Source organism: Thalassophryne amazonica, chromosome 9 (assembly GCF_902500255.1).
Source record: "Thalassophryne amazonica chromosome 9, fThaAma1.1, whole genome shotgun sequence".
Lineage (NCBI taxonomy): Eukaryota > Metazoa > Chordata > Actinopteri > Batrachoidiformes > Batrachoididae > Thalassophryne > Thalassophryne amazonica.
The window spans coordinates 64,329,697-64,345,712 of NC_047111.1; the positions used below are offsets into that span (position 1 = coordinate 64,329,697).

Below are 16,016 nucleotides of genomic sequence, written 5' to 3' on the forward strand. Positions count from 1 at the left end.
AATAAATGTAATCGTCTGGGATGTATTTCCATTAAAATTACAATTGAGCTTAATCATGTTGCAATGCAATATTTATTAATATGCATTTAATTTTTTTAAATTTGAAAACTTAACTGTAAATAACACTAACAAATGGTAACTGAATTTAATCAACACATTTATGTATGAAATCGCACTACTTGGACTGAATAATAATTTTTTTTAAAAAATCAGGTGAAAACTGCGATGTTTGATCTCTACTATTTTGGAATTGTGGGATAGCTCACGCCCACAGCTTGAGCTAGTCGCCGGACTACTTTCGCCACCCTGCTCAGTGTGCCACTCTTGTTGGAACGACAACACACAGAATGTGTCTCTTGAAAGATCTCTTTCAGTGCAGCTTCTTGTTCTGACTTTAACACGAAGTTAACACCCAAGTCTTTCATCGCCAACTGTAAATAGTAATCACGCCATTCCAATAGTATCTTTCTGAACTCTTCCGCAACAAACTGCATCGTGTCAATGTTTACAATGTGCTTCAGCAGGTGAAGTTGCTCATAAACTTTTAAGTTTCTTAAAAGTTTCTCCACAATGTTAAAGGTCTCCTCTGGTGTGCCTCAGGGCTCTGTTTTAGGTCCAGTTTTGTTTAGCATTTTTGTGGATGTACTTGGCAGAAATGTCACTGATGCTAAATTCCATTTTTATGCTGACGACACTGTTATTTACTGTTGTGGCTCCACCCTTGCTGAGGCTGTTGGCTTTTTACAGACCGCCTTTAACCTTCTGGAATGTCAACCTGTAAATTTGAAACTTGTTCTTAACATTTCTAAAACTAAATTTATGATTTTTTCAAATGGCAGGAAGACACCCGAGCCCCCTCCTAATGTGTTCTCCCTGCAAGGATACACAATTGAGGTAGTGCCTTGCTACAAGTATTTAGGTGTGCTGATTGATGACAGGCTTTCTTTTAAGTTTCATATAGAGAACCTGATCAAAAAACTAAAGCTAAAACTGGGTTTGTTTGTTTTTTATCGTAACAGGACATGTTTTAGCTTTGCAGCTAGGAAGAATTTAGTAGCTGCCTTTATTGGACTATGGTGATCTTCTTTATATGCATGCCCCTGCTAACTGTCTCCAGTCTTTGAACTCCGGGTATCATGGTGCCCTGAGGTTTATTAACTCTATGATGTGACCAGATTGTATTTGATTTGATCATTTATTTGTCTGTTTTTATTGTTGTCTGATTCTATGTTCTCCTTTTGAAACTTTGTTTTTAAGCTGCTTTCTTGGCCAGGCTTCCCTTGGAAAAGAGATCTTTGTGTCTCAATGGGATCGACCTGGTTAAATAAAGTTTTTATTAAAAAAATATTACCGCCACTCTTAAAACTTCAGTTATCGTTATAATTTTATTACTGGTAAGTTTTAGAATTAATTTAGATGAGATACACTCATTATCGCACAGGAACTACGTTTTGCGCAGGAATTCATCAAGCACGTCGGCCGCGGGCGAGTACTAACACAGAATACCCAGAAACTGGCTAGAAATTCGGCCGAAAGGAGAGTGCCTACTTATAAGCTAAACTCGTGGCGCTCGTGAGCGTGTGGTACGCCCATTAGTCAGTGTAGTGAAGGCGGAGTGTGAGGGAATGTAGTGGAAGTAGTGATGCGACTCGTCAGTTTCTCCACAAATACGGAATACCAGCTACCATGACAACCGTATTACTTCACAATGCGGTTCACGGAAGCAAACTGGTCGCTGTGCTTCTTCTCTGGTTTGGTAAGCAGAAGGTCATTTCTGTAAATAATAAATAGCGTCAAGCTTGTAGGAAAAGCTCGACACTGCCCTTCAAAGTAAATTTTTAAGCGAGTGAAACTAAATAACACTTTCGAGAACTGTATTTGTTAGATTGTTTGAAAGCTATGTAGCTTTTTAAAAATACATTTATCTTTTAGTTTTTCTTTTATTTTTCCGACTTACTCGCACTATAAAACAAGCCGAGATCTTATTCTGTGTGCAATACAGGAAGTTACAAGTTTTTATGTTTCACGTGATGATGTTTCACTTGATCTGATTTACACGATGATGAACCTGACTGATACTTTTTTCTTGAGCTTCCTTCAGTCTTCACAAGTTTTTAAAAAATGTGCTTTTACGCCCAGTCCGTGTGAGTAACCAAAAAAGCAATTGTATGCAGAGAAAGGACGTTTTGAAATGAGTCTTATTTTCGCTTATTTATCCCAAAGCACCAGTGTTAAGCTGACTGGAAAACATCAGGTGCAAAATTTTGCAATCAGGGTTGAGGAATAATTAATTAATACCATGTCTTCTACCTATTTTTGGGTACAAGCCAAAATGTTTCTACTACCAAATTGTACAGGGTGGTCATTACTGCCCTGTACAGTTTGGTAATAGCCCTCCTCATATATGCAGTAAAACTCGGAATATGGATTCCGGTGGACCAGCAAATTTTGTCCGTTATAATCAAAATTCGCTATAGGTATTAAACACATTGGACAAAATCCCATATATGTATGTAACAGATTAGTTACAGTTGGGAGGTGCTGAATAATCTACGGGGAATCCCCAGCTCCAATTAGCCTTACGTAGTTCCTTGATTAAATGCCTGATCTTGAATAGGGGCCTGCCTCATTTAATGCCTGGTCAAAACTTCATCTGAAAAAAATAAACGGTTTCTTTAAATAAGTGCTGGGCATTATGTGCATTAAAAGCGATAACATATGGTCGAGTTACTCTTTTTTCTAAGTCCACTGCAGAGTGGTGCCTTAAAATCCTAAAGCCTGATTTATGCTTCTGCAACTCCATAACTCCATGACTATGTAATGATGTTGTGACCCTTTTAATGACCTTTTAAAGTTCTCCATCACGTCAATGCAGTTTTCCTCAACGAGCTTCACTTCATACAATCATCAACCTTCAAACCAATGTTACAGATACATGCAATTTCCCTCCTTGAATTGCAGGCCATTTACGTGTCTTTTTAGGGTTCGCACCATGCGTGGTCGTGGGATGTTCAGCATTGCCTCCACCTGAGATGGAAGGGGCACAGTGCCATCTTTCGTGACTCTGTGCCCCAAAAAGTCTATGGTGGTGAGTCCAAGCTGGCACTTTGCAGGGTTGATTATCAGACTGCCGGCTGAGGCTTTCAAAAAGTATCCACAGTTGGGACAGGTGCTCCATGTGGGAGGAAGTGGCTACCAGGATGTCGTACTTACCGCATGGGTGCCACCCGCCACCGGACTTAGACACCATGTGGAGGGGCGACGTCCACTGGCTGTCAGAGTGGTGAATGATGCCAAGGTGTTCCACAGCATGGAACGCCAAAGGTTATTGTAAGCAGCTGCATTTCTTTCTGAACAATGTCTGTCTTGGTGAATTCTGACCGAAACAATCCTTGTGTGTGCACGTGCGCAATCTACAACATCATATTACAGTGCAGGCAACAAGCAGCCTTTTGTTAATAATCACTGGCCGTGAGAAAAGTCCTGCCTCGTTTAGGAGGCAGGACTGAGCATGGTTTGAGAAAAATAAATACCCGGGCTTTTAATCAAGGCAATATGGTACCACACTTTCCTCGAATCGGCAAGTATCAGTGCTGAAATTCATTTCGTACCTCTGTTGTGGCTGGGCACGTCCAGACTGCTCTGTCCGGTACATGCAAGGGGTTTTTAATGGAAATGCATTGGGATGGGGCAGAATGTTTTGTCTGATGTGAGCAAACATCCATGATACAAAATCCAGTATATGTGGTGTCTGTTACATGGAAAACCATACAAAAGCAAATGAAACCGTTGCATTGCATGCTTTTGTTTTTGTGTTTTTGCAATTTAATGGGCCATTGGAGATGGTCATCATCTGATGACATTACGTACACCGTAATGTTAAAGTGGTAGTATGTTGGATGTGGATAATCTAGATCTGGATCCAGGCAACTTATATACACATCTGTTACAACCTCTGCCAACTGATGAGTTTTGGAGGTTATGATCAGCCGTATGTTTTTTGGAGTTGAGGTGCGAAGTAATTGCTTGTTTTCAGGAGAAATTTAAATGTGGAGATGGTCCTCGGGTTTGGAGGCACTTGGTTAGTTTTGAAAAAGATCTAGATCCACTTTTGGCTGTCTTTAACATTGTGACAAAAGGTGTTTTTCAAGAATTCCTCTCACTCTGGCTTGTCTTTGAGTCATGAGCCACCAGAGGGCAGTGTTGTAAAGGTGCAGTCATTCATAAAGTCTGAGAATAACATAGACCCAATACTTTCTACCACACTTTTTTCCTGACAAGAATACAGATGATGGACTTCACCGGATTCCTTCCATATTTCGAGAAGGTGTGGCAAAAAATAAATAAATAAGCACATCCTCTTATTCTGTATAGGTACTGTACGAGGGAAACTGTTCTGTTGGTAGTCATCAATACCTGCACTACTTTACTTACAGCTAATGTGACTGCAGTGGATCAGGAGCAGGTATTTCTGTTCTTCATGCTTTTATCTTCTCAACATTCTTGTACATGTTGCTCCTTGTATCATCTGTCAGTAGGTTGTTGTTACAGAACTGTACAAGCGTTGAGCAAACTCTCTAATCTGGGCTTTATGTTTTTGAGGTTTACATCTAGTGGTAAACCTGTTGGTTTAGATAGCTGTTTGTTTTACCACAGACATGCATACCTCCTGGAGGGTGTTCTTGAGCTGGTCAAAGAATTTCTATTCAGTTTATTTATATACAGCCAAATCACAACAGAGCTGCTACAAGGTGCTTCACAAGGTGCTTCTAACCTTACCAACCCCCACAGGATTGTCTTCTTCATCAGGCTGAAGTAAAACAAGAAACATGCAAGTCTTGAGCCTAGATTTGATTTATTTTGTTTTAAAATCCTTCTCTGCTCCACTCCACCATGAAGTTTTTTTTTTTACCTTTTTTTACCTTTTTACTTTTTTAACTTTTTTACTGTGCTCCAACGCCTAAGGAAGACCTCTAACGGTCGAAACATCGCGACGGAGCACTTTTATCAGCTAACTTTCATCAGCGTTGGCAAGCTAACTAGCTTGCTAATGCTTTCGTTTTTATTTTTTTTATTTTTATTTATTTTTTTTTTTTATTTTAGCACCGTTGTCGTGCGTTCGCTGTTGTCGTGCGTTTCCTGTGCTGCTTCATGGCCTGTTTGGTGCCTTGATTGGGGCACTCCTTGTGCTGAATCACCTCTAAATTATTTACACATTATTCACTTTGTGTGTTTTTAGGAATCCGCTAGGTTGCGTAGCTACTAGCTCTTAGCCGATTTAGCATGGCGGCTTCTCCTGTCTCTCCCGTACTTTTCTGCTCTGGGTGTGAAATGTTTAGTTATTCCTCGGCCTCCTTTAGCAGTAACGGTACTTGTAATAAGTGCAGCTTATTCGTAGCTTTGGAGGCCAGGCTGGGCGAATTGGAGACTCGGCTCCGCACCGTGGAAAATTCTACAGCTAGCCAGGCCCCTGTAGTCGGTGCGGACCAAGGTAGCTTAGCCGCCGTTAGTTCCCCCCTGGCAGATCCCGTGCAGTCGGGAAAGCAGGCTGACTGGGTGACTGTGAGGAGGAAGCGTAGCCCTAAACAGAAGCCCCGTGTACACCGTCAACCCGTTCGCATCTCTAACCGTTTTTCCCCACTCGACGATACACTCGCCGAGGATCAAACTCTGGTTATTGGCGACTCTGTTTTGAGAAATGTGAAGTTAGCGACACCAGCAACCATTGTCAATTGTCTTCCGGGGGCCAGAGCAGGCGACATCGAAGGACATTTGAAATTGCTGGCTAAGGCTAAGCGTAAATTTGGTAAGATTGTAATTCACGTTGGCAGTAATGACACTCGGTTGCGCCAATCGGAGGTCACTAAAATTAACATTAAATCGGTGTGTAACTTTGCAAAAACAATGTCGGACTCTGTAGTTTTCTCTGGGCCCCTCCCCAATCAGACCGGGAGTGACATGTTTAGCCGCATGTTCTCCTTGAATTGCTGGCTGTCTGAGTGGTGTCCAAAAAATGAGGTGGGCTTCATTGATAATTGGCAAAGCTTCTGGGGAAAACCTGGTCTTGTTAGGAGAGACGGCATCCATCCCACTTTAGATGGAGCAGCTCTCATTTCTAGAAATCTGGCCAATTTTCTTGGATCCTCCAAACTGTGACTGTCCAGCGTTGGGACCAGGAGGCAGAGCTGTGGTCTTATACACCTCTCTGCAGCTTCTCTCCCCCTGCCATCCCCTCATTACCCCATCCCCGTAGAGACGGTGCCTGCTCCCAGACCACCAATAACCAGCAAAAATCTATTTAAGCATAAAAATTCAAAAAGAAAAATAATATAGCACCTTCAATTGCACCACAGACTAAAACAGTTAAATGTGGTCTATTAAACATTAGGTCTCTCTCTTCTAAGTCCCTGTTGGTAAATGATATAATAATTGATCAACGTATTGATTTATTCTGCCTAACAGAAACCTGGTTACAGCAGGATGAATATGTTAGTTTAAATGAGTCAACACCCCCGAGTCACACTAACTGTCAGAATGCTCGTAGCACGGGCCGGGGCGGAGGATTAGCAGCAATCTTCCATTCCAGCTTATTAATTAATCAAAAACCTAGACAGAGCTTTAATTCATTTGAAAGCTTGTCTCTTAGTCTTGTCCATCCAAATTGGAAGTCCCAAAAAACAGTTTTATTTGTTATTATCTATCGTCCACCTGGTCGTTACTGTGAGTTTCTCTGTGAATTTTCAGACCTTTTGTCTGACTTAGTGCTTAGCTCAGATAAGATAATTATAGTGGGCGATTTTAACATCCACACAGATGCTGAGAATGACAGCCTCAACACTGCATTTAATCTATTATTAGACTCTATCGGCTTTGCTCAAAAAGTAAATGAGTCCACCCACCACTTTAATCATATTTTAGATCTTGTTCTGACTTATGGTATGGAAATAGAAGACTTAACAGTATTCCCTGAAAACTCCCTTCTGTCTGATCATTTTTTAATATCATTTACATTTACCCTGATGGACTACCCTGCAGTGGGGAATAAGTTTCATTACACTAGAAGTCTTTCAGAAAGCGCTGTAACTAGGTTTAAGGATATGATTCCTTCTTTATGTTCTCTAATGTCATATACCAACACAGAGCAGAGTAGCTACCTAAACTCTGTAAGGGAGTTAGAGTATCTCGTCAATAGTTTTACATCCTCATTGAAGACAACTTTGGATGCTGTAGCTCCTCTGAAAAAGAGAGCTTTAAATCAGAAGTGTCTGACTCCGTGGTATAACTCACAAACTCGTAGCTTAAAGCAGATAACCCGTAAGTTGGAGAGGAAATGGCGTCTCACTAATTTAGAAGATCTTCACTTAGCCTGGAAAAAGAGTTTGTTGCTCTATAAAAAAGCCCTCCGTAAAGCTAGGACATCTTTCTACTCATCACTAATTGAAGAAAATAAGAACAACCCCAGGTTTCTTTTCAGCACTGTAGCCAGGCTGACAAAGAGTCAGAGCTCTATTGAGCTGAGTATTCCATTAACTTTAACTAGTAATGACTTCATGACTTTCTTTGCTAACAAAATTTTGACTATTAGAGAAAAAATTACTCATAACCATCCCAAAGATGTATCGTTATCTTTGGCTGCTTTCAGTGATGCCGGTATTTGGTTAGACTCTTTCTCTCCGATTGTTCTGTCTGAGTTATTTTCATTAGTTACTTCATCCAAATCATCAACATGCTTATTAGACCCCATTCCTGCCAGGCTGCTCAAGGAAGTCCTACCATTATTTAATGCTTCAATCTTAAATATGATCAATCTATCTTTGTTAGTTGGTTATGTACCACAGGCCTTTAAGGTGGCAGTAATTAAACCATTACTTAAAAAGCCATCACTTGACCCAGCTATCTTAGCTAATTATAGGCCAATCTCCAACCTTCCTTTTCTCTCAAAGATTCTTGAGAGGGTAGTTGTAAAACAGCTAACTGATCACCTGCAGAGGAATGGTCTATTTGAAGAGTTTCAGTCAGGTTTTAGAATTCATCATAGTACAGAAACAGCATTAGTGAAGGTTACAAATGATCTTCTTATGGCTTCGGACAGTGGACTTATCTCTGTGCTTGTTCTGTTGGACCTCAGTGCTGCTTTTGATACTGTTGACCATAAAATTTTATTACAGAGATTAGAGCATGTCATAGGTATTAAAGGCACTGCGCTGCGGTGGTTTGAATCATATTTGTCTAATAGATTACAGTTTGTTCATGTAAATGGGGAATCTTCTTCACAGACTAAAGTTAATTATGGAGTTCCACAAGGTTCTGTGCTAGGACCAATTTTATTCACTTTATACATGCTTCCCTTAGGCAGTATTATTAGACGGTATTGCTTAAATTTTCATTGTTACGCAGATGATACCCAGCTTTATCTATCCATTAAGCCAGAGGATACACACCAATTAGCTAAACTGCAGGATTGTCTTACAGACATAAAGACATGGATGACCTCTAATTTCCTGCTTTTAAACTCAGATAAAACTGTAGTTATTGTACTTGGCCCCACAAATCTTAGAAACATGGTGTCTAACCAGATCGTTACTCTGGATGGCATTTCCCTGATCTCTAGTAATACTGTGAGAAATCTTGGAGTCATTTTTGATCAGGATATGTCATTCAAAGCGCATATTAAACAAATATGTAGGACTGCCTTTTTGCATTTACGCAATATCTCTAAAATCAGAAAGGTCTTGTCTCAGAGTGATGCTGAAAAACTAATTCATGCACTTATTTCCTCTAGGCTGGACTATTGTAATTCATTATTATCAGGTTGTCCTAAAAGTTCCCTAAAAAGCCTTCAGTTGGTTCAGAATGCTGCAGCTAGAGTACTGACGGGGACTAGCAGGAGAGAGCATATCTCACCCGTGTTGGCCTCTCTTCATTGGCTTCCTGTTAATTCTAGAATAGAATTTAAAATTCTTCTTCTTACTTATAAGGTTTTGAATAATCAGGTCCCATCTTATCTTAGGGACCTCGTAGTACCATATTACCCCATTAGAGCGCTTCGCTCTCAGACTGCGGGCTTACTTGTAGTTCCTAGGGTTTGTAAGAGTAGAATGGGAGGCAGAGCCTTCAGCTTTCAGGCTCCTCTCCTGTGGAACCAGCTCCCAATTCAGATCAGGGAGACAGATACCCTCTCTACTTTTAAGATTAGACTTAAAACTTTCCTTTTCGCTAAGGCTTATAGTTAGGGCTGGATCGGGTGACCCTGGACCATCCCTTGGTTATGCTGCTTTAGACGTAGACTGTGGGGGGGTTCCCATGATGCACTGTTTCTTTCTCTTTTTGCTCCGTATGCATCACTCTGCATTTAATCATTAGTGATCGATCTCTGCCCCCCTTCACGGCATGTCTTTTTTCTGGTTCTTTCCCTCAGCCCCAACCAGTCTCAGCAGAAGATTGCCCCTCCCTGAGCCTGGTTCTGCTGGAGGTTTCTTCCTGTTAAAAGGGAGTTTTTCCTTCCCACTGTGGCCAAGTGCTTGCTCATAGGGGGTCGTTTTGACCGTTGGGGTTTTTCATAATTATTGTATGGCCTTGCCTTACAATATGGAGCGCCTTGGGGCAGCTGTTTGTTGTGATTTGGCGCTATATAAGAAAAAAGTTGATTGATTGATTGATTGAGTCAAGCATTTCCCTGTGCACAGTTTATCCAATTACAACCACAGAAGGTTGTAACTCCTTCAGAGTTGCCTTGGTAGCTTCCCTCACTAGCCTTCTTCTTGCATAGATCTCCATTTTTTTTCAGAAGTTATCAAAGTTATCAGAATACTTGGGCTCTGTTAAAAACATCCAGTGCAGCGTGGTGATCAAGTGGTCAGTGCCCTTTCTTCCAGTGCAGAAGGTTCTTTTTTCAGTTCATTCTCCATGTAATGTGGAGCTGCATCGGGAAGGGCATAAGGTTTAAAACTTGTGCCACTTCAACACTCAGATCCGTATTAGATTTGCTGTGGAGACTTCAAGGAGAAAGGGAGAAGGAGAACAACAACTCTTACACACAGCTACACATACAAAGGTGTTGTCATCCCTTTTACAGTTTGCTGGATTTGAATGTGAAAGACTCGGGGCTATTCATTTAAGAAATCAGTTCTTAAAACATCGCTGAAATATGAAATCAATGGTACTTTTACACGTTGTATGTGCATCTTTATGTTTTAACATGTCAATAAAGATTATAATTAATGATATTATTTATATAGTCTTATTTAGAAGAGTGAAATAAATAAAAATGAAAAAAGTAAATTTAAATCAATGTCTGTTTCAATTTTAAAAAAATCAAAAATCATGACTTGTTAGGAAAAAGTCTTTTTTTTTTTTTAACAGCACTGGAAAGACTGCTCTAAGCTCATATTTCCTTTCAACACCACTCTGTGCTCTGTTAGATGGATGAAATTGCAAGAAATTGTCAGCATACAAATATATTTTTGACCTTCCTGTAAATATTCAATACCAGTAGGCTGCGTCCATTCAGAGCAAATTCACTGAAAAAACAATTGAAATAGGTGGCACGGACGCAAATAAGTTAGCATGGTTGCCTCACAGCAAGAAGTTACTGGGATCGCTTTCCACCTAGTACTTTCTGTGTGGAGTTTGCATGGGTTCCCTTCGGGTGCACCAGCTTATTCCCACTTCCAAAGACATGCAGTTTAGGTGAACTGTCCGTAGATGTGAATATGTTTGTTTGTCTTTATGTGGCGACCGGGGTCCTGTCCAGGGTGTGCCCTACCTGTTGCCCTATGACTTTTGAGATAGGGCAAGAGGTAGGCTCCAGCCCGCCGTGACTCTTGATTGCAATAAGGTGGTATAGAAAATGAATTAATTTAATTAAATTAAATTACCAGGGCCCAGTTTCATAAAGCACTATAATCTTGTTTTGCGGAGTAAACACACTTCATCAACTCATCTTTTGACGTTCGTCATTGCACAAAGACTTAATAGGTTAAAGTTTTGCGTTACCTGACTAAAGATTTCAGCTTGGTACAGAGGAGGCTGATCTTATTTTAGTTGAAAAAAACTTCAGTGTGTTGTCTCAAAAAAGGTGTCAATCATGTATCACCACTTGATGGAGGAGGAAAAAAGTAGAGACTCAACGCGGGAGCGGGTGTTCCAGGACAAGAATAATCCATTGGAGATGTTTACGGACGCCTGGATCAAATGATTAATGCCCTTAGTAATATCAGTAAAGCAATAAATGCACTTGTGAATAAGTGAATTCTGTCCTTGCCTCTTTACATGGTTAAAATCGCATGCTGCCGGGCCCGTTTTGTCTGGTGGGAAGAATGTACTGCTCTGGTAGTGAAATGTTGTGGAGGACGCCACAGGCCATCACAATGCGGCACACCTTCTCAGTTCGGTACAGCAGCTCCCCCCCGACCTGTCCAGGCAGCGCCACCGTCCCTTCAGCAGGCTGATTGAACTCTGCACTGCTGTTCGCGTGCGTGAATGGAGTTTATTTTACCGCCTCTCTTGGTTGGTGTTGGGGTTCACTATAGGGGTCATCAGCCACATGTTTCACCAGCAAAACACAAAACAAAACAAAAAACCCAAAATAAATAAATGAAAAATAAATATTTTGGAATGGGCACATGCCCAAATGTGCATTGCACTGGTTTTCATTCATACTCAGACGTGCACATCAATCTGATGACTTCTTGTTTTCACATTATTAACAGTTTCCCAGCCTCACCTCTAAGTGTTGCCAAAGGAGGAATAGCTGTAGAAACATGCATACGCCAGCCATAACCATAACCCTATCCCATTTCCATCATCGTTTCACTTTTGATACAAATGGAAGTTAGAGTGGAAAAGGACGTACGCCACATTTTTGTGCATATGCAGCCTTTGTACATGAGGCCCCAGGCTATTATTTCTCAGCTTTATTTCTTTAAATTTGCCGTAGATCAACATCTTCAGTGACAGACTCTGTTTCTTCCAAGTACAGTTGTATGCAAAAGTTTGGCCACCCCTGATAATTTTCATGAATTTCCTTAATAAATCATTGGGTGTCTAGATGAGAAATTTCAGTTAAATATATCATATAGCAGATGAACACACTGATATTTGAGAAGTGAAATGAAGTTTCTAGTATTTACAGAAAGTGTGCAATAATTATTTAAACAAAATTGGGCAGGTGCATAAATTTGGTCACCCTTGTCGTTTTATTGATTTGAATACATTTAGCACTAATTATTGGAATACAAAATTGGTTTGGTAAGCTCATTGACCCTTGACCTCCTTAAACAGGTGAATCCAATCATGAGAAAGGGTATTTAAGGTGGCCATTTGCAAATGTTTCCCCTCTTTGCATCTCTTCTAATGAGCGGCAACATGGGAGCCTCTAAACAACTCTCAAATGACCTGAAAACAAAGATTGTTCAACATCATGGTTTAGGGGAAGGATACAAAAAGCTATCTCAGAGATTTCAGCTGTCAGTTTCCACTGTGAGGAACATAGTGAGGAAATGGAAGACCACAGGCACAGTACTCGTTAAGGCCCGAAGTGGCAGGCCAAGAAAAATCTCATAAGCTGAAGCAAAGGATGGTGAGAACAGTCATAGTCAGCCTACAGACCTGCTCCAAAGACTTACGACATGATTTTGCTGCAGATAGTATCTCTGTGCATCGTTCAACTATACAGTGCACTTTGCATAAAGAGATGCTGTAATGCAGAGGAAGCCTTTTCTGTGTACATGCCACAGACAGTCGCTTGAGGTATGGTAAAGCACATTTGGACAAGCCAGCTTCATTTTGGAATAAAGTGCTGTGGACTGATGATACTAAAATTGAGTTATTTGGACATAACAAGGGGCGATAGGCATGGCTGAAAAAGAACACATCATTCCAAGAAAAACACTTTCTACCTACAGTAAAATTTGGACGTGGTTCCATCATGCTGTGGGGCTGTCTGGCCAGTGCACCTACTGGGAATCTTGTTAAGTTGAGGGTCACATGGATTCCAGTCAATATCAGCAGATTCTTGAGAACAATGTTCAAGAATCAGTGACAAAGTTGAAGTTGCGTTGGGGCTGGATCTTTCAACATGACAACGACCCTAAGCACTGCTCAAAATCTACTAAGGCATTCATGCAGAGGAACAAGTACAACATTCTGGAATGGCCATCTCAGTCCCCAGACCTGAATATTATTGAAAATTTGTGGTGTGATTTTAAGCAGGCTGTCCATGCTTGGAAACAAACCTGAGATGTTTTGTAAAAAGGAATGGTCCAGAATACCTTCAACCAGAATCCAGACTCTCATTGGAAGCGTTTAGAGGCTGTTATTTCTGCTTAGGCTGCCTTTACACATAACGACGACAAGTCACGAATGCCACGAAGTACACATTCTTGGCCGCAGATCACGAATGTTATTATTCGGGGCAGAGGCGTCAGGTGTCCTCAGGAACTGCTGCAACCTGTTACCACACGTTACGATTAATGGCACGTGTTGCTGGAGAATTATCAGGAACCATTACGGTCAAGAATAGTGTCCTGCGCACTATTAAGAAACCTATTCAGATGCGTTAAGTCACATTAAGAATGTCAGAAATGTGTCACGAATGACAGAAAAATGACATTCGTAGCGTGTCTTGGTTATGTGTAAACGCACCTTTAAGGAGGATCTACTAAATATTGATGTGTTTTTTTTTCTGTTGTGCCCAAATTTATGCACCTGCCTAATTTTGTTTAAAGAATTATTGCATCCTTTCTGTAAATCCTATAAACTTCATTTCACTTCTCAAATATCACTGTGTTCATCTGCTATATGATATATTTAACAGAAATTGCTGATCCAAACAACCAATGATTTATAAAGGAAAATCATGGAACTCAACAGGGGTGCCCAAACTTTGGCATACAACTGTAGCATCCGTATAGATCATCATTCTCCATTCCGAACAGCATTTACACTTTTTCTGGTATTAAATTCAGTTTTTGGATTTCCTGGATCCCAAATGTCTGTTGTTGTTGTTTTTAATCCTCATGATATTTGTGGATTTGGTGGAATAATGACCAAACTTTGGCAAAACTAAAAGTTGTTTTAAATATTTTACAGTGTAAATTACTTTGAACTCTAACAGAACCAATAATGAAGAATTTACCAATCAATTAATTTTCTTATTGTTTTACTTATGATCAGGGCTTATCAGGGGAAACTGGGTAGATGTATATTATCACATAACTGTTCTTTTTCTTGTCACACTTTAGGTCCTAATACTGTGTTCAGAAATGCAGGGTGTGTTCATGTAAGTGCTGCTGTCAGATTCCTGTTCTGATTAAGCTTCATCATTTGCCTCGTTTGCGTGTGTCAGAATTAACCAAAGCCTTCTTTACAGGCAGTGAAACATCGTGACACAGCGTACAGCCCTGTTGGTGAGTAAGTGATCACCTAACAGATGGTCTGATATTTTATCCAAACAGACATTTAGGACTAAAAAATGCTCCTTTGAGTTTTTTTTTTTTTTTTTTTTAATTCTACAGTGTGATTGAAAACCTTAATCACCCACCAATGTCAGAGGGGCACAGAATGATTATGAGATAAATACATTTAAGTTCAACAAATCATATGAATATTATTTTAATCTTGTCTTCAGTTACCACTCTAAAATTGGTATTCAACTCCATACAATAATTCATAATGAGATTCCACACTCTGTACCCCTCCACTGTCTGTGTCTCTACATAGGCAGTTGGGTTACCAATATGTAGACCTGGATTTGATTCCCAGTCACACTACTGGCCCGTGTCCTTGGACAAAACAATTTATCTGCATTGACTTGGTCCACTCTGGTGTAAATAGGTACTGGCCTTGGCTGGGGGAATAGCTTGAGTTGGACTGCCGTCCCATCCAGGGTCAGTCATATACTCTAGAATCCAGAGGAGGGACGAAGTCACCATCAAGTCAATCTCAAGTCATGAATCAGCAAGTCTCAAGTCATAATGACTACCAGTTTGCAAGCTGACTTGAGACTTGATTTGGGACTTGCTGATTGATGACTTGAGAATGACTTGACAGTGACTTTGTCCCACCTCTGCTAGAATCCATAGATGAGCGCCGGCACCAAAAGGACTCAGGGCGTATGTTAGAACTTACTTTTCAGCATTGTTTTGCCTTTGTAATTCTAATTTACAGTCTAGCGTGTCTTCTTTGTGTGTTACTCTCAGGATTGGAGCAGGTGGTGATAGTGATCCAGAGTCAGAGGAACTCCTACCACCACCGACGAGGTGGACAAAAAAAGGTGGAGATTCTGCAGCAGGCAGCTGACCTCAGACAGGTAAATTCTGTCGGGCACTGGGTTGTTCAGAACTGTTCTCTAATTCATTATTTTCACAATGTAGTGTGCCTCTAGCAGTCACTCACGATGGGCACTTCTAGTGTTGAAATCAGCAGTACCATGTGTTGCAAAGATGGTGACGAAAGATGTGTGACGAATGGGAATAATATCAAGCAGATTCCCAAATGAAATCCATCACACCATTTATCACAAAGGCATGAAATTGTTGAAATGATTGGATAGAATGAAAGCTGTGAGTCGTTTACATTTTCCATGCAGGAAAATATCACATCTAGGCTTGAGTCTCCTACGTACTATTAGACAAACAATGACAGTGATGGTTTCATATGATGAAAAAAACAGTGCTTGAACAAGCAACACAAATGGAAATTATTAACAAACCAAACAGCCCAACAGGGAAGATGAACATGCTTGGTCAGGGTCAATCGAGGGTGAATGAAAAGTTTTAAGCCTGTCACAGAAAAAGTAGGGTGTGGTTCTCCATGTTTTGCATTCTGAGAAACCAACATTTCTCTTGAGACTACGGTATGTGAAATTTTGTCTCACCGGGTGCAATGTTTCAGTCACAGTATTTCATTAGGAGTGAGTAGGGGTGTGTCACATTGACAGAGTGGACAAAGCTGATTGGCGTGCTGTGATTCAGTATCTCACGAAAAAGGGAATGTCTCCAATGGAGATCCATGAG

The 16,016-nt window shown here is 40.6% G+C and overlaps 1 protein-coding gene across 2 annotated transcripts in view; it reads left to right on the plus strand.

Moving 5' to 3' along the window:
- Window positions 1–1,605: 1,605 nt before the first annotated feature.
- The window catches only part of b3glctb (beta 3-glucosyltransferase b), a 63,260-nt gene continuing 48,849 nt past the window's right edge, over window positions 1,606–16,016 (plus strand). The window contains exons 1-4 of one of the 2 annotated variants that reach the window (XM_034178223.1): window positions 1,606–1,756; window positions 14,244–14,281; window positions 14,372–14,408; window positions 15,201–15,310. In XM_034178223.1, the coding sequence (XP_034034114.1) occupies window positions 1,687–1,756; window positions 14,244–14,281; window positions 14,372–14,408; window positions 15,201–15,310 (255 nt within the window). In that variant the 5' untranslated portion in view covers window positions 1,606–1,686. The remainder of the gene's footprint in view (window positions 1,757–14,243; window positions 14,282–14,371; window positions 14,409–15,200; window positions 15,311–16,016) is intronic. The other variant, XM_034178224.1, reaches the window with a different exon arrangement.